Source organism: Lagenorhynchus albirostris, chromosome 16 (assembly GCF_949774975.1).
Source record: "Lagenorhynchus albirostris chromosome 16, mLagAlb1.1, whole genome shotgun sequence".
NCBI classification, from domain to species: domain Eukaryota; kingdom Metazoa; phylum Chordata; class Mammalia; order Artiodactyla; family Delphinidae; genus Lagenorhynchus; species Lagenorhynchus albirostris.
This window is the reverse complement of record NC_083110.1, coordinates 79127505-79140483: the sequence shown is the minus strand read 5'-3', so window position 1 is coordinate 79140483 and position 12979 is coordinate 79127505. Positions and strand designations below refer to the sequence as shown.

At 44.4% G+C, this 12979-nt stretch overlaps 1 protein-coding gene across 4 annotated transcripts in view; it reads right to left on the bottom strand.

The window, feature by feature from the left end:
- The window catches only part of DOCK1 (dedicator of cytokinesis 1), a 529068-nt gene that overhangs the window by 200083 nt on the left and 316006 nt on the right, over window positions 1–12979 (bottom strand). For all 4 annotated transcript variants that reach the window (XM_060127083.1, XM_060127084.1, XM_060127085.1 and 1 more), the window contains one exon: window positions 6850–6951. In XM_060127083.1, the coding sequence (XP_059983066.1) occupies window positions 6850–6951 (102 nt within the window). The remainder of the gene's footprint in view (window positions 1–6849; window positions 6952–12979) is intronic.

The window sequence follows — 12979 nt, the reverse complement described above, 5'->3', positions numbered from 1 at the left end:
GTCATAACTATGTCTTATATTTACTCTACAGAGATTTTTCATTATGAACAGGGCCCACTGGGTTGAATATGTGGTATTATTATCCTTTCCTTTTTCTTATGTAATTTAACAGCTGAAAGGCTCAAACAGGAACTCCTGACCATCTGCACCTATTCAGCTCCCAGTAAACCATTTGAGCATGTGGTCGCATTCCAGACTCTTTTATGTGGCATCCTCAAATCCACAAGCTCCTCAGTTATACCTCTGTTGTCTCCTAGATGGTCCCTGAATTTTACGAGTGGTGCCCTGCTGCCCCACCTTGCTTCCTGGCCAATCAGACCGCTCCTGGCATCGGGAAGGGGTTCCCCTTTCCTAGTGGGTCCACTCTGTGCCTGTCAGAATTAGGAAAATTTCTTGAATCTGACAGTTTAGTGCTTATTCTGAGCTAACCTGAACAAAACAAGCGGTTATCCTGAAAAGCACACATCCCGGTAGCCCGGGATGCACACTCCCTCAAGATCTGGGTGGGAAGGGGACAGGCAACTGAGAATTCATGTAGGAAAATGAGGTTACAGTCAGAGATGGCCAAATAGAGTGGATGTTTCTCATTTATTTAATCTACTGATTCATAATTAGGTACAATGGCTGTGAAGACCAAGGTGGTGAACAGAATTTATGGAGCCAAGAAAGCAATTCCCAGCACAGAGTTCTACCCAAGAACTTCTTGCAAAGAGACACCAGTTCCATCTGACAGCAGCAATAAGCCGATGTTCAGAGATGCTTCTTCTGCAACCGAAACAGCAATGCCAGGTTACAGCAAGTCATCTCTGTCTTGGGAGGGGTCTGTCGAGCCTCCTCCCATGAATAAAAACTCAAGGAGCAATCGTGATCACCCTTTATACAACAGAGGCCTCCAGTGCAGGAGAGGTTAGGATCCCGGGCAGAGTCAGGAGGGAAAAGTCAGTTCCATGTCCTCCAAACTCTGCCCACAGGAGCCCTGACCAGCAGGGCTTGTGAGCAGGGGTGTTCTAGGTGCCCCCTGACACAAGGAACAGTTTCTCTCCCCAGTTTAATTACTGAAATTCATACTTCACTCCTTAAGTTTCCCCACTTTGTCGAGAGTTTCACATTTTAATGACCAGGTTGCCTACTTTGCCGGCTGAGTGCCGTAATTTAGTCACATCTCTATTTGCATGAAATTGCTGGCTTTCTTGCTGATCACTCCTCAAAGCCTAATAATTGAGATACAGGGTCTGGTTTTTATTATTCTAGAAGAGAAGCATATTTTCCCAATTCCTTTTTTTTTTTTTCCCTCTAGGAAACACAGTCCCGTACTTCATTAGTATGGCTCAGCTGTTAAATGTTGGTACTTTGCTGATCAAACAAAATGCTGCAGATTGTCGGAGATGAGGTTTTGCAAGGCTTCCCTGTCGGTCTGCATAATTTACTAGCCATGGTGGTGGTCCCCACCGTTGCATTTGCCTAGAACGGCTGATGAGGCTGAATAGACTATTACAACTGCTATCTCCAAGTCAAAGAGGGGAGTTGGAAGATTCACATGAGATATTTTATGAAAAGTTCATTTTTTTATAATCAATTCATCCCTGCTACATTTTTAGTTAGATTATTCACAAGATGCTCCATATAATAAGTGGACAGCTCTAACAAGAGCCATCAGTGTATTCCACAGGCAAAATCTTCTTGTAAAACCATCCGCTTCTGTCCATCTCTATACCCACCCACTTGGATAACTGATCATCCTTTTTCACCTGGACTACCAGCGGGGCATCCTAGCCCATCTACCTATGGTCATTCTTGTCTCTCTTGGTCCCCACACTTCACCCAGAGTGACCTTTTCAAATTACAAATCTGATCAGGGCACCAACACTTCCCCCAATCTCCCACTGAACCCACGTCCTCAGGGGCTTCCCAGTGTTCCTAGATTAAAGCCAAAGAATCTTGATTCTCAGAAGTAGGAAGTCACCATTCTCTTAAGTCAGAGAAATAACTGTTTCAGACAAGGACCATCAATACATGCTAAACTTATCAGATGAAAGATTGCTAGAGGAAGACCTTTGCAATTTTCTGCAGATGCCAAAGTATTACCCAAAGATTACATGATAATCTTCAAGGGGCATGTATCTTCACAACAGAGAGATCTGGTAGTGACTCCCTTTTAACCAAGTGATCAAACCCAGCATCATCAGTAGTGGTCAGCCCAGCATTTCCAGACTCCCAACAGACACACCAGGGAATGCTTAACACCAACTTCTATTCCGCTTGCCAAAAGGGGGAACTTGAATTTTAGATCAAGCTTCCAGTTTGCAGGACATAGGAATTTGCAGAAACAAATCTGCACACAAGGCAGCATTCAAAGATTCCAGAATGGGTGAAAGTCTGCAAAGCTAATGACTTTATCCCTTCAAAACAATAAATAAAAATGAAATAGAATTTTAAAAAGCAATGCCATGAATGGGAAGGAAAAACAAGGTGATGAACTCATTCTAGAAAAAAGAGGAGATGAATGAGAGAGAACCCAATACAACGTGTGAATCCAGACTAGATTTGAGATTTGAGAAAGCCTATAACGAAATACAACAAAGACTGGGGAGAACTGAGGAGAAATCTGAATACAGACGGTATGAAGAGATGATTGTTATGTTCTGGAAGGTCATTGAGGCCGTTGACTGTTGTCTTCAACCTTGAGAGATATTTGCTGAACCACTTACATGTTTCTCACATACTTATGGGATTTGGCTACATAGAAAGAGGTCCATAGAGATACAGGGGAGGCAAATATGGCAAGGTGCTTGCAACTGATGAATTCAGATGACAGGAAGAATGGTTTCCATTGTACTATTCTTTCAGCTTTTCTGTATGTTTGAAATTTTTCAAGATAAATAGAGCAAAGAGCACAAGCAAAATGGAGAGAATCAACATGAGATCAGTGAACTGTATCACCGTCAACATTCTGATTTTGACATTGTTCTATAGTTTTGCAAGATGCCACTATTGGGAGAAACTGGGTAAAGAATACAGGGGCGCTCTGCATTGTTTTTTCCAGCTGCATGTGACTCTACAATTTTCTCAAAATAAAAAGTTTACTCAAAAAATAAATGCCTTAAAAACAATTTTAAAATAATTAAGGGAAAAACAGTAAATAAATGATACAGAAACGGAAACCAAACAAGCAGAAAAACACAAAGCCTCTTAGCATGACCAATGGGGTCCTGTGCAGTTGGATGCCCCAGCACCTGTCTGGCTGCACCTCACCCCCAGGACTCTTGCTGCTCTACCACCTACAGTGAGTGCCCTTTCTTCTATTCCTCGATATTCCACAATCCTCTCCTTTGCAAAGAAGGCTTCCTGACCACCCGACTCAGTCCAGTCTGGCTGCTTCACAGGGATCATTCTTTTGGAGCATGGATAGCCTGGGTTATCTGAAGGACTCCCTGATTACCTGTGATATTCTCCACTAGACTGGGGGCCACGAGAGCAAAACCCGTCTGCATTGCCTGCTGTCACCTCCTCCGCCTGTTAACACAAAGTCAGTCTCCAATAAACAGCTATTGAGTGAATTCACTATAAAGGATTCTGCACCCCCAAACTCATCATCCAGTGGAGACAGTCTTCGATAAAGCTTCATCTACGAGGAATGGTCACAAGAAATAAAGAAACGGATGCTCAGAGCAAGGCTCCTCCTGCTCCTCATGACATTCCCTACACGAGCTTGTGGATCACCCTTCGGTGGCCATTTCACACAGAAATCAAGGCTCTTTAAGACCAGGCCTGCCCAATAGCAGAATGTTTCCCAGGCAAGGACAGTCACCTGGCAAATATTCTTGCTTTCATAATCCCCGTGAGCATCCTCACCACTTTCCATTTGTGAGAAGTCACGCTGGACCACCCCAGCACAGGCTGCTGGTTGACTGGGATGGACAAGGTACAAGGGAAGGGGCAGTGGGCGATAGCCACCAGGTGAGGTCAAGGCAGGTGTCGGGTAGGGGTTCCCAGAAGGTGTTGGGATGGAAGCTGAATGGAGGCAGGAGGGTAATCCAGGAGGAGGACGCTAAGAGCTCAGAGCTCTGCCTGACCGGGCTTCCCTACATAACCTACAATTGCACAGGACTGGGAGAGGCCACAGAAAGAGGCGGGGATGCACGGTAGCCTGTGGCTGCCCCTGGGTCCTCCTTGGATATGAGAGGGACCCCACAGCCTGGTTCTTTCAACCTTCGCCGTCCTGTATCCTGCATTCACTCAACCTGTAACCAGTAAGCGTTACTTCCACCTGCACTGTTCTTGGATACGTCATTATTCACTCAGTCACTCCACAAACATTCCTTTATGGCCACTTAGTGGGAACTTGGGACAAGTGTCAAGAGAACAGGCTCCCCTGGAAGGTCCAGAGTACTCCTCTTCACCTCTGATCTTACTAAGGACACTGAGTAAGTTCTCCACCTGTGGTCCTGCTTAAGTAACTGGGACACAAGACAGCTAGCAGCCCCTTCTTCAGGCCAGCATCTCCACCGCAGAAGAACTTAAAGACCCCACATGGCTCACCATCCTAAAGGGACTGTCTCTGTCATGAGAGACTTTTGAGCCAAACGCGTCCACCCTTTTCCTTTCCTGGATTAGCCTTTCAGTTCCATGCTGTGCTCCATCCTTTCACTGTCTTGGGGTCCAAAGGGTCACTTGAGAGACTGTAAAAGTACCAGTTCTGAGGCCTGTGACTTTGGTGTTGATAATAACTGAGATTTTGTATGCGAATGACTCATCCAACCAAACCAGAGCTGAATGTGAAAACCTGAAGAAGCACTTCTTACAAGGAAGTAGTCTTGAGAAAATGGTCTAGGCTCTTCGTACACTGCATTACTAATTAACTTCCAATTATTTAACACAAAACGACCTTTCATTTTTGTGAGCATTTGTCCAAGTAGGAAAATAGTCAAATACCCTCTACGTATAGTTAATAGATAGGAACACACTTTACAAAGTTCTGACAGATTAACAACAATAAAAAAGGTTTACGATCCTTGCAGTATGAATTCATGATATCCAAACCACAAATGCCATTTTATAATGGAAACCCAATTGTCTGCAAATAATTGCTGTTCTGAACTACTGTGTCTAAGGAAGCAAAATCCCTTGGGATATCAGGACCACAACATGCAACAAGTATCTGATGATCTACTCTGTGAAGGAGAGAGGGTACACACTTGGAATTTGGCAAATTAGTCATTTTTAAACACTATTTTGTATAATCGCTTTCCACAATACATTGAAGCTTCCCTATCCACAGCAACACTGAATAATTCAGATTAAATATATATATATATGTATTTTTTTGCGGTACGCGGGCCTCTCACTGTTGTGGCCTCTCCCGTTGCAGAGCACAAGCTACGGACGCGCAGGCTCAGCAGCCATGGCTCACGGGCCCAGCCGCTCCGCGGCACGTGGGATCCTCCCGGACCGGGGCACGAACCCGTGTCCCCTGCATCGGCAGGCGGACTCTCAACCACTGCGCCACCAGGGAAGCCCCAGATTAAATATTTTTAACAGTTTGCATGAATAGTATGATTTTGATCATGTGACTATTCTGATAAAGGGCAAATAATTAAATGGAGTCCTAAGTTTTCAGCACAGGTAATGCTTCTCATTCTGAAAAGTTTATTATTCAGCCTGAAGTGTTGTCTAGGAAATTGTTCATAAAGGTTCAGCTACAACTATCCTTCCCCTGATCAAACATGAGGCATGAAATGTTTCACATGGCAAATCTGATTTCACTGTGCCGTGACTGCTGAAGAATCGCAGGATATAATCACATGTGCTACATGTTACACGCCTGAGTACAGTCCTACATTCAACTGCTCGTTAATATTTTTAAGGAAGACTAAACACAGAGACACGCAAACACATACACATTCTTGCTCCTTGACTTTTATTTAAGGAAAATTGCTATGATTTTAAGGTATAAATCAATTTTTTAGAAATTTAAATACATATATTATTATTATTATATTAAATATTATATATATATAATTTAAACATACATACGCACGCACACACACATACAGCAGCAACAGTTAATAAGGTAGTTTTTTTAATTAGAATTAATCCTTTGGAAAAAAGCCTTAAATGCATTGTCTCTATCCCTTAATAAGATTGATGGAAAGTGCAACCAACCTTGTTCTGGAAACGCTAGTAGAACTTGCTGCAGTCTATAGGAATCTAGGGGCCTCAGAAATGGAGTCTGTGTTCCCAGACAGGAGAGCCGAGGTGGACATACACTCAGAAACTCTGCAGACACATTGGCTGCGGCTTCGCAGAGGACATCTGCTGTATGGCCCTGCGATGTCAGCTTGTTACGGACAGAGCTCCTAAGTTCCCCTCTGTACGTCTCCTAATTAAGTCGTATCATACTCTCACTGAGGATGACTAGAGAATTATTTCGAGAAATGCTAACGAGCCTCCGTGACTAAAGCTAATTAATAACGGAGCACAATTAGGGCTGACAATGCTTCCTGGCTTCTGCTATTGAAAGTCAATCAATCAATGAACAGCAGGTAATGACAGACTCTCCATGGGTAACATCTCCAAATTCTCCGTGACCACAAAGCATGGGAGAGAAAAGAAAAGGGGCTTTTCTCGGCTGACACCCTGAATCACTCCCCAGGTCAGCAGAAGGAGAGAGTCTGTATCTTGACCCTTATCTTCTTACAAACACGCCTTTAGTTAGACCATCCCTAGTGGCTTCTGAAATCAAGTGGAGGCAAGTCCAAAATCATACTGAAAATGGAAATACTGACATCAGCATTTTGCCTAAAATGCTGGCCTCAAAACACAGTTATAGAAAGTCAAAGTTACACTCACCACCACATCGGTCCTCATTTTCCCAAAAGTCTTGATCAAATGGGCATAATGATAATCTTCCATTTGTCGTAAAATAGCTGTCATACAGGCCACGAAGTTTCCCTGTAAACAAATCAAAAGATACAATGAGATGAGGAGACCCACAACACTCATGGGAGAAACTGCTGTAAACTAGGCATCTGGGATCAAAGCCCACCAGGGAGAAGCCATGTGCCAGGCTGGCCAGCTAGGAGAGTGGTCACTCCAGCCTCACCATCTTTCCTTTTGCTACATTTCCTTCTAACTACATTAAATGTTTCCTGATACATGACTGTCCAGTCTGGAAAAAACAAGCTTGAAATATTCTCGCATTAAATATGTGCAATGAAAGACAGGCTCGAAACCGCCACCACTGTGCGTTGTGTTCCCTGGAAAGTTGCTGCCCCTGTTATCAGGCAAAGTGTGTGTGCAGCCCCTGCTCCCGGGCTGTGGCAAAGAGAGGACTTTTATTTCTCAAAATCTGCCTCTATCCCCCTTGGCCAATTTGGAGGCAATAACCACCGACTCCACAATGAGTTATGGCTCACTTCTCCTCCACCAGAAGCATGTGAGGAGGAATGCAGCCTCATCAGAATGTAAAGTGGGAGAGACGGGGAATTTCTCATACCAGACAGAGCTGGCAGGCAAGGAAAAGAAGGGGAAAAAAGAAACCACCAAACAAAATCAAGACATGGAGAAACTGAGGGGCCAGAGCACTTAGCAACAGAAGTGACCAGCATGCAAGTGGCTGTGCATGTGGACATGTTTGCGTGTGCAGGTCTGTGCACGTGTGTGTGTGTGTGTGTATGTGTGTGTGTGTGTGTGTGCAGACACACTAAGGGGGATTTGGTCTAGCGGGGGAGCAGGGGGTTAAGCAGTCTCATTGCCATTAACTGCAATGTATCACTTCTGGGGTTCATGGCTAACAATTTCCTAAAAGACTTCTTTGCTTTTAAATATTTTCCCCTAAGGTAATGATATTTCAAGAAACAGAGGACATATATTTTCTCCCATTAAACTAGCACAAGTCTGGTAAAATTATAGGATGAGATATATTTTGAGACATGTCCTTAATTTTGCCTTATTAAATGAGTTCACATATTGCATTCTTTTACTAACTGTTTTACAAGCAATGTATCTGAATGCCTAAGTATCTCTTGTATTCATTTCAAATGCATGCTCTACAGTGAAATGTTAAAGTCCAAAATTTTTTCGGATCCATTTTATATCTATAATAAACATATATGCTTCCAAATGGGTCCTCAGAGGATGCATTACGTAAGTTGAACAAGTAAAATAATGATAATAAGGTATCTTCCATTTGCCCAGAAATGTAAACTATTTATTAATGATGATAATTGCTGAAATTTAGATTTCAAGTTGGTGTTCAGGGAAAGAGCTAAATAATGCTTGTTTTCCTTTGGAGGAATGATTCGTAAAATGGTAAAATGTCTATTTATGAGTATACACTTTTTTTGTTTGTTTGTTTGCTTGTTTTTTGCGGTATGTGGGCCTCTCACTGTTGTGGCCTCTCCTGTTGCGGAGCACAGGCTCCGGACGCACAGGCTCAGTGGCCATGGCTCACAGGCCCAGCCGCTCTGCGGCATGTGGGATCTTCCCAGACTGGGGCACGAACCCGTGTCCCCTGCATCAGCAGACGGACTCTCAACCGCTGCGCCACCAGGGAAGCCCGTATGAGTATACACTTTTGAAATATGTAAATATTTGGCATCCCGTTGAGCTCAAGAGAAGCCGCCTTTGTATCTTCTTTACTCCTGATGAGATGCCACCTTTGGGATATCAGTCTTCATAATTTTACACATTGACCAATTGCAATATGTCAGGCGCTGTGCTGAGGCCATTAGAACCATGGCCTCATTCAATCACACCACAGATTCTCATCTCGTCCCATTTTATAGGCAGTAAAACTGAGGCTGAGTGGTGTTCCCCTCTTGATGAGAATATGGAAAACCAGCTGTGAACCCAGCACACCAGCTACAAGGTAGGTGCTTAGTAGCTGAGCTAATTTTCCTCTTATCCAGATCGGCACTTTAATTATTTTTCTGAGAAATCTGAGGTCACTGACAATGGCCAACATGAAGTAGAGACTTCATGCACTTCTGTGGTCATCAGAGAAAGTTGGAAAGAGGATGAGGAAATGGAAAGGCGGCCACAGACAGTGTCCCAATTTCTACCCTGACCGAGGTGGCTGTGACCTGGACTCCACCCTACTAGACAGGGAGCTTTTCTAGAGCCAGAAAAGGCCTATATCAGTCAAGGTTCACCTAACAGGGGCTCAGATTAATTCCCTGCAGGTCAAAAGAGTTAAAGAATAGGGACTTACAAATGAGCATCATTGAAATCACAAAGGTAGCTACGTATAATTCAGAGCAATAGACATTATGTACTGTACTTAAGATATCAAGTTGAAAGTGGAAAGAAAAGAAGACCCCAGCCCCAGAGCAGTCTTGAAAATGCAAAGGACATGCACACTGAGTAACATTAATGGAAAAAAAACTAGAGCATCAGGAGTCTGGCCAGATACTCGAACACGTGACGTGGACATAATTTAGGGAGCAGAGTGCCATGTAATGCTGAAAATTCATGCAAGGCAAAGGCTAGGGGAACTGACACGATGCATGACATGAAAAACTGAAGAGAACGTAGCAATTTCCATAAAGCAAGGCCTGGGAATACTTAAATGGCTGGCCAGGAAGCCTTCTCTCTGGATGAGAACGTCACAGAGAGGGCAACCAAATGGCCTCCTATTTAACTGCAATGGGGACTAAATGGAGTAGCCCAGAGAAAGGGACAGAGGCAGGTCATCGCCATGAGTTAGAGGTCAAAAGGCCAAGGGGGCTTCCCTGGTGGCGCAGTGGTTGAGAGTCCGCCTGCCGATGCAGGGGACGTGGGTTCGTGCCCCAGTCCGGGAGGATCCCACATGCCACGGAGTGGATGGGCCCGTGAGCCATGGCCGCTGAGCCTGTGCGTCTGGAGCCTGTGCTCCGCAACGGGAGAGGCCACAACAGTGAGAGGCCCGTGCACTGCAAAAAAAAAAAAGGCCAGCAGGTGCAAATGTGCTCTTTACTTAACTTAAGGAAATGTTCCAGAAGCAATGTGTACTGTTCAGTCTTTCGGAGAGGAAGCAAATCTTGCTATTTCAGCCCTTTTCTAAGCTGAAGCTTTAGACCCCACTAGGAAAGAGGTAATATTCCTGTCAAATTTCACAGAAAGGTTCCCCCTTTCCTTTGGAATGGGGTCCCATCCATGGGGGCCAGTATCTTTAGAGAAGCAGCATAGCGGACGCTATGGAGCATGAATGCCCACGTGAACTCCGCGGAACCCTCTAGAGCAGAGTGGTGGGTTGTTACGGGTAGATTAAAAGCAGGTATTTATGGAAGCTGTATTTGAAACCAATCGTACACCAGAAACAGAAATGGGGGAGAGCTGTCAAAAGAAACTTATTCTGCAGGCTCAGAATAAAATTACTATTCTATGCTTTGTCATTGATTTATTGGAAATGCATTTAGAAGTCCTAGGAAGCTTTCATGTCAGACAGTGGGTGGGCTGGCAGGTAGGCTGGTGGTGATTGTGCAGAATTCCTCCTGGAACCTGAGCCTGGGGACGGGGTTCCAGCCCCAGTGGCTGAGTAAAAATGAGCAAATAAATAAAAATAAGACATATTCCTTGTGACTTCAAAGCAATGCAAAACAGGGACAGAGAAATCAGGAGGCAGTGGAAGAAAACTTAAAAATCAGGTCATGGAAAGAAAGCCTCATAAACAAAAAATGCGAACTTCATTAGTAATCAAAGATGAAAACGGTATATCATCATTTGCCTGCCGAAGTAGCAGAGGGGTATTTAAGTGATGATAATGTTAGCACGGGCGCAGGGGATGAGCACTCTTAGATGCCACTGGTGGGAGCATAAATTGCTGTAACCTTTTTAAAAAGTGATTTGGCAATAGCTTTGAAAAGTCTTGGGAAAAAAGATACTCATCTCCTCAGGGTAATTCTACTTCTAACAAGCCACCTAAGGAAGTAATTCAGAATTAGAAATTTTATGCCCAAAGATGTCCATTGCATCACTGAAAACATCTCAATGTTCAACAGCTAGGAACTGTATAAGTAATATGAGATTTTGTAAGGTTGCAAGATAAAATACAGGATGCCCAGTTCAATTTGAATCTCAGATAAATAAGTATGTCCCAAAAATTTTGTATTGGAAATTTCACATCAGACATTCATATACTAAGAAAATGATCTGTTGTTTACCTGAAGTAGATTTTTATTTGCTAAATCACGTAACCACACCATAGTTTTCTGATGAAATATTATGCCACCATCAAATACTAATCATGAAAATATGAACTATTTTAATAACATAAGAAAATGCTCAACGATGAAAATCAGACATAATTATGGTACATATACTTTTCAGCAAAACAAAGAATATAAATATAGCATAGGAAAAAAATAAAAAAGAAGAAACAATTAGAAGAAAAGACACCAGATAGTCGTGGGATGGGAAGAGGAGCCCAGCTTTTTTTTTTTTTTTTTTTTTTTTTTTTGCGGTACGCGGGCCTCTCACTGTTGTGGCCTCTCCTGTTGTGGAGCACAGGCTCCGGACGCGCAGGCTCAGCAGCCATGGCTCATGGGCCCAGCCGACCGCGGCATGTGGGATCTTCCCAGACCGGGGCACGAACCCGTGTCCCCTGCATCGGCAGGTGGACGCTCAACCACTGCGCCACCAGGGCAGCCCCCAGATTACTTTTATAATGGAAAATATATTAGTATTTTACTTTTTATAAAAATTTTTATTGATTGATTGATTTTTGGCTGCGTAGGGTCTTTGTTGCTGCATGTGGGCTTCCTCTAGTTGTGGCGAGTGGGGAGCTTCTCTTGTTGCAGCGAATGGGCTCTAGGCACACACTTCAGTAGCTGTGACATGTGGGCTCAGTAGTTGTGGCACGCGGGCTCAGTAGTTGTGGCTCATGGGCTCTACAGCGCAGGCTCAGTAGTTGTGGCGCACGGGCTTATTTGCTCCGCGGCATGTGGGATCTTCCCGGACCAGGGTTCAAACCTGTGTCCCCTGCATTCGCAGGTGGATTCTTAACCACTGTGCCACCAGGGAAGTCCCTATATTAGTATTTTAAAAGGTAGTCCTGAGAGAAACAGATGAGATCTCCTCTTTCTCCCTCTGCCCGTGAGTCCCCATTTCCTACTCCCTTATCCTCAAAAATCTCTTTCATGGGGCTTCCCCATCCACGAGGACTAGGTCACTGCTGCTCAAGCCCTGGACTGAACTTGCCTCTGAGCCCTCCCTCCTAGAACTACCCTCAATGCCCCGGTTTTAAATCTGTCTGGCACCCCAGTGCTCTAGGCAGGTGGACAGGTAGAATGAAGGACAGATTGGATGGAGGACAGGTAGGAAGGAGGACAGGTAAGACAGAGGACAGGTAGAATGGAGCACTGCTGGTGGAGCAGGGGACACTGAGTGGCAGGCTAGTGAATGCACAAAGTCCCTACAGGATATAGAGACAGAAGGTTTTTAAGAAAGAACAGATTTTGGAGAATGGGAACTTAGGATGAGTTCTTTTCAATGGTATCTTTGTCATCTTTGGCTAGTCTAAGGTCCAAGACTGAGTACATGAACTAGAAGGAAACATCCCAGGGATTTGAACTCACAGGCCTGAGCTGTGAAGGGGTGCTTCCTTTATGTACTAACATCAGGACTGAGTTATGTGGCTTGAACAATAACGTATGAAATTGCTCTTGGTAATTCCATCCGCCAGTCCAGAATGTTTCATATGACCGCGGGGCTCACATTGTGCGTGGGGCACTCGGCACAGGCAGAAAAGTTAACTCTCGTCCAAGTGTTCTGAACGCCAAGGGATTTGGGGGCAGCTCCAAACCACAGAAGCTACTGGAGATGCAGAGAGAGCCCCAGGAGCGTGGAGTCTGGAGGACGGGCACCAGGCTTGAATCAGAGGAGAATCTATTATTTGAATCGGGGATTACACTTCTTGGTGGCCAGTGATGAGATGTTAAAAATTTTAAACGTGGGCTTCCCTGGTGGCGCAGTGGTTGAGAGTCCGCCTGCCGATGCAGGG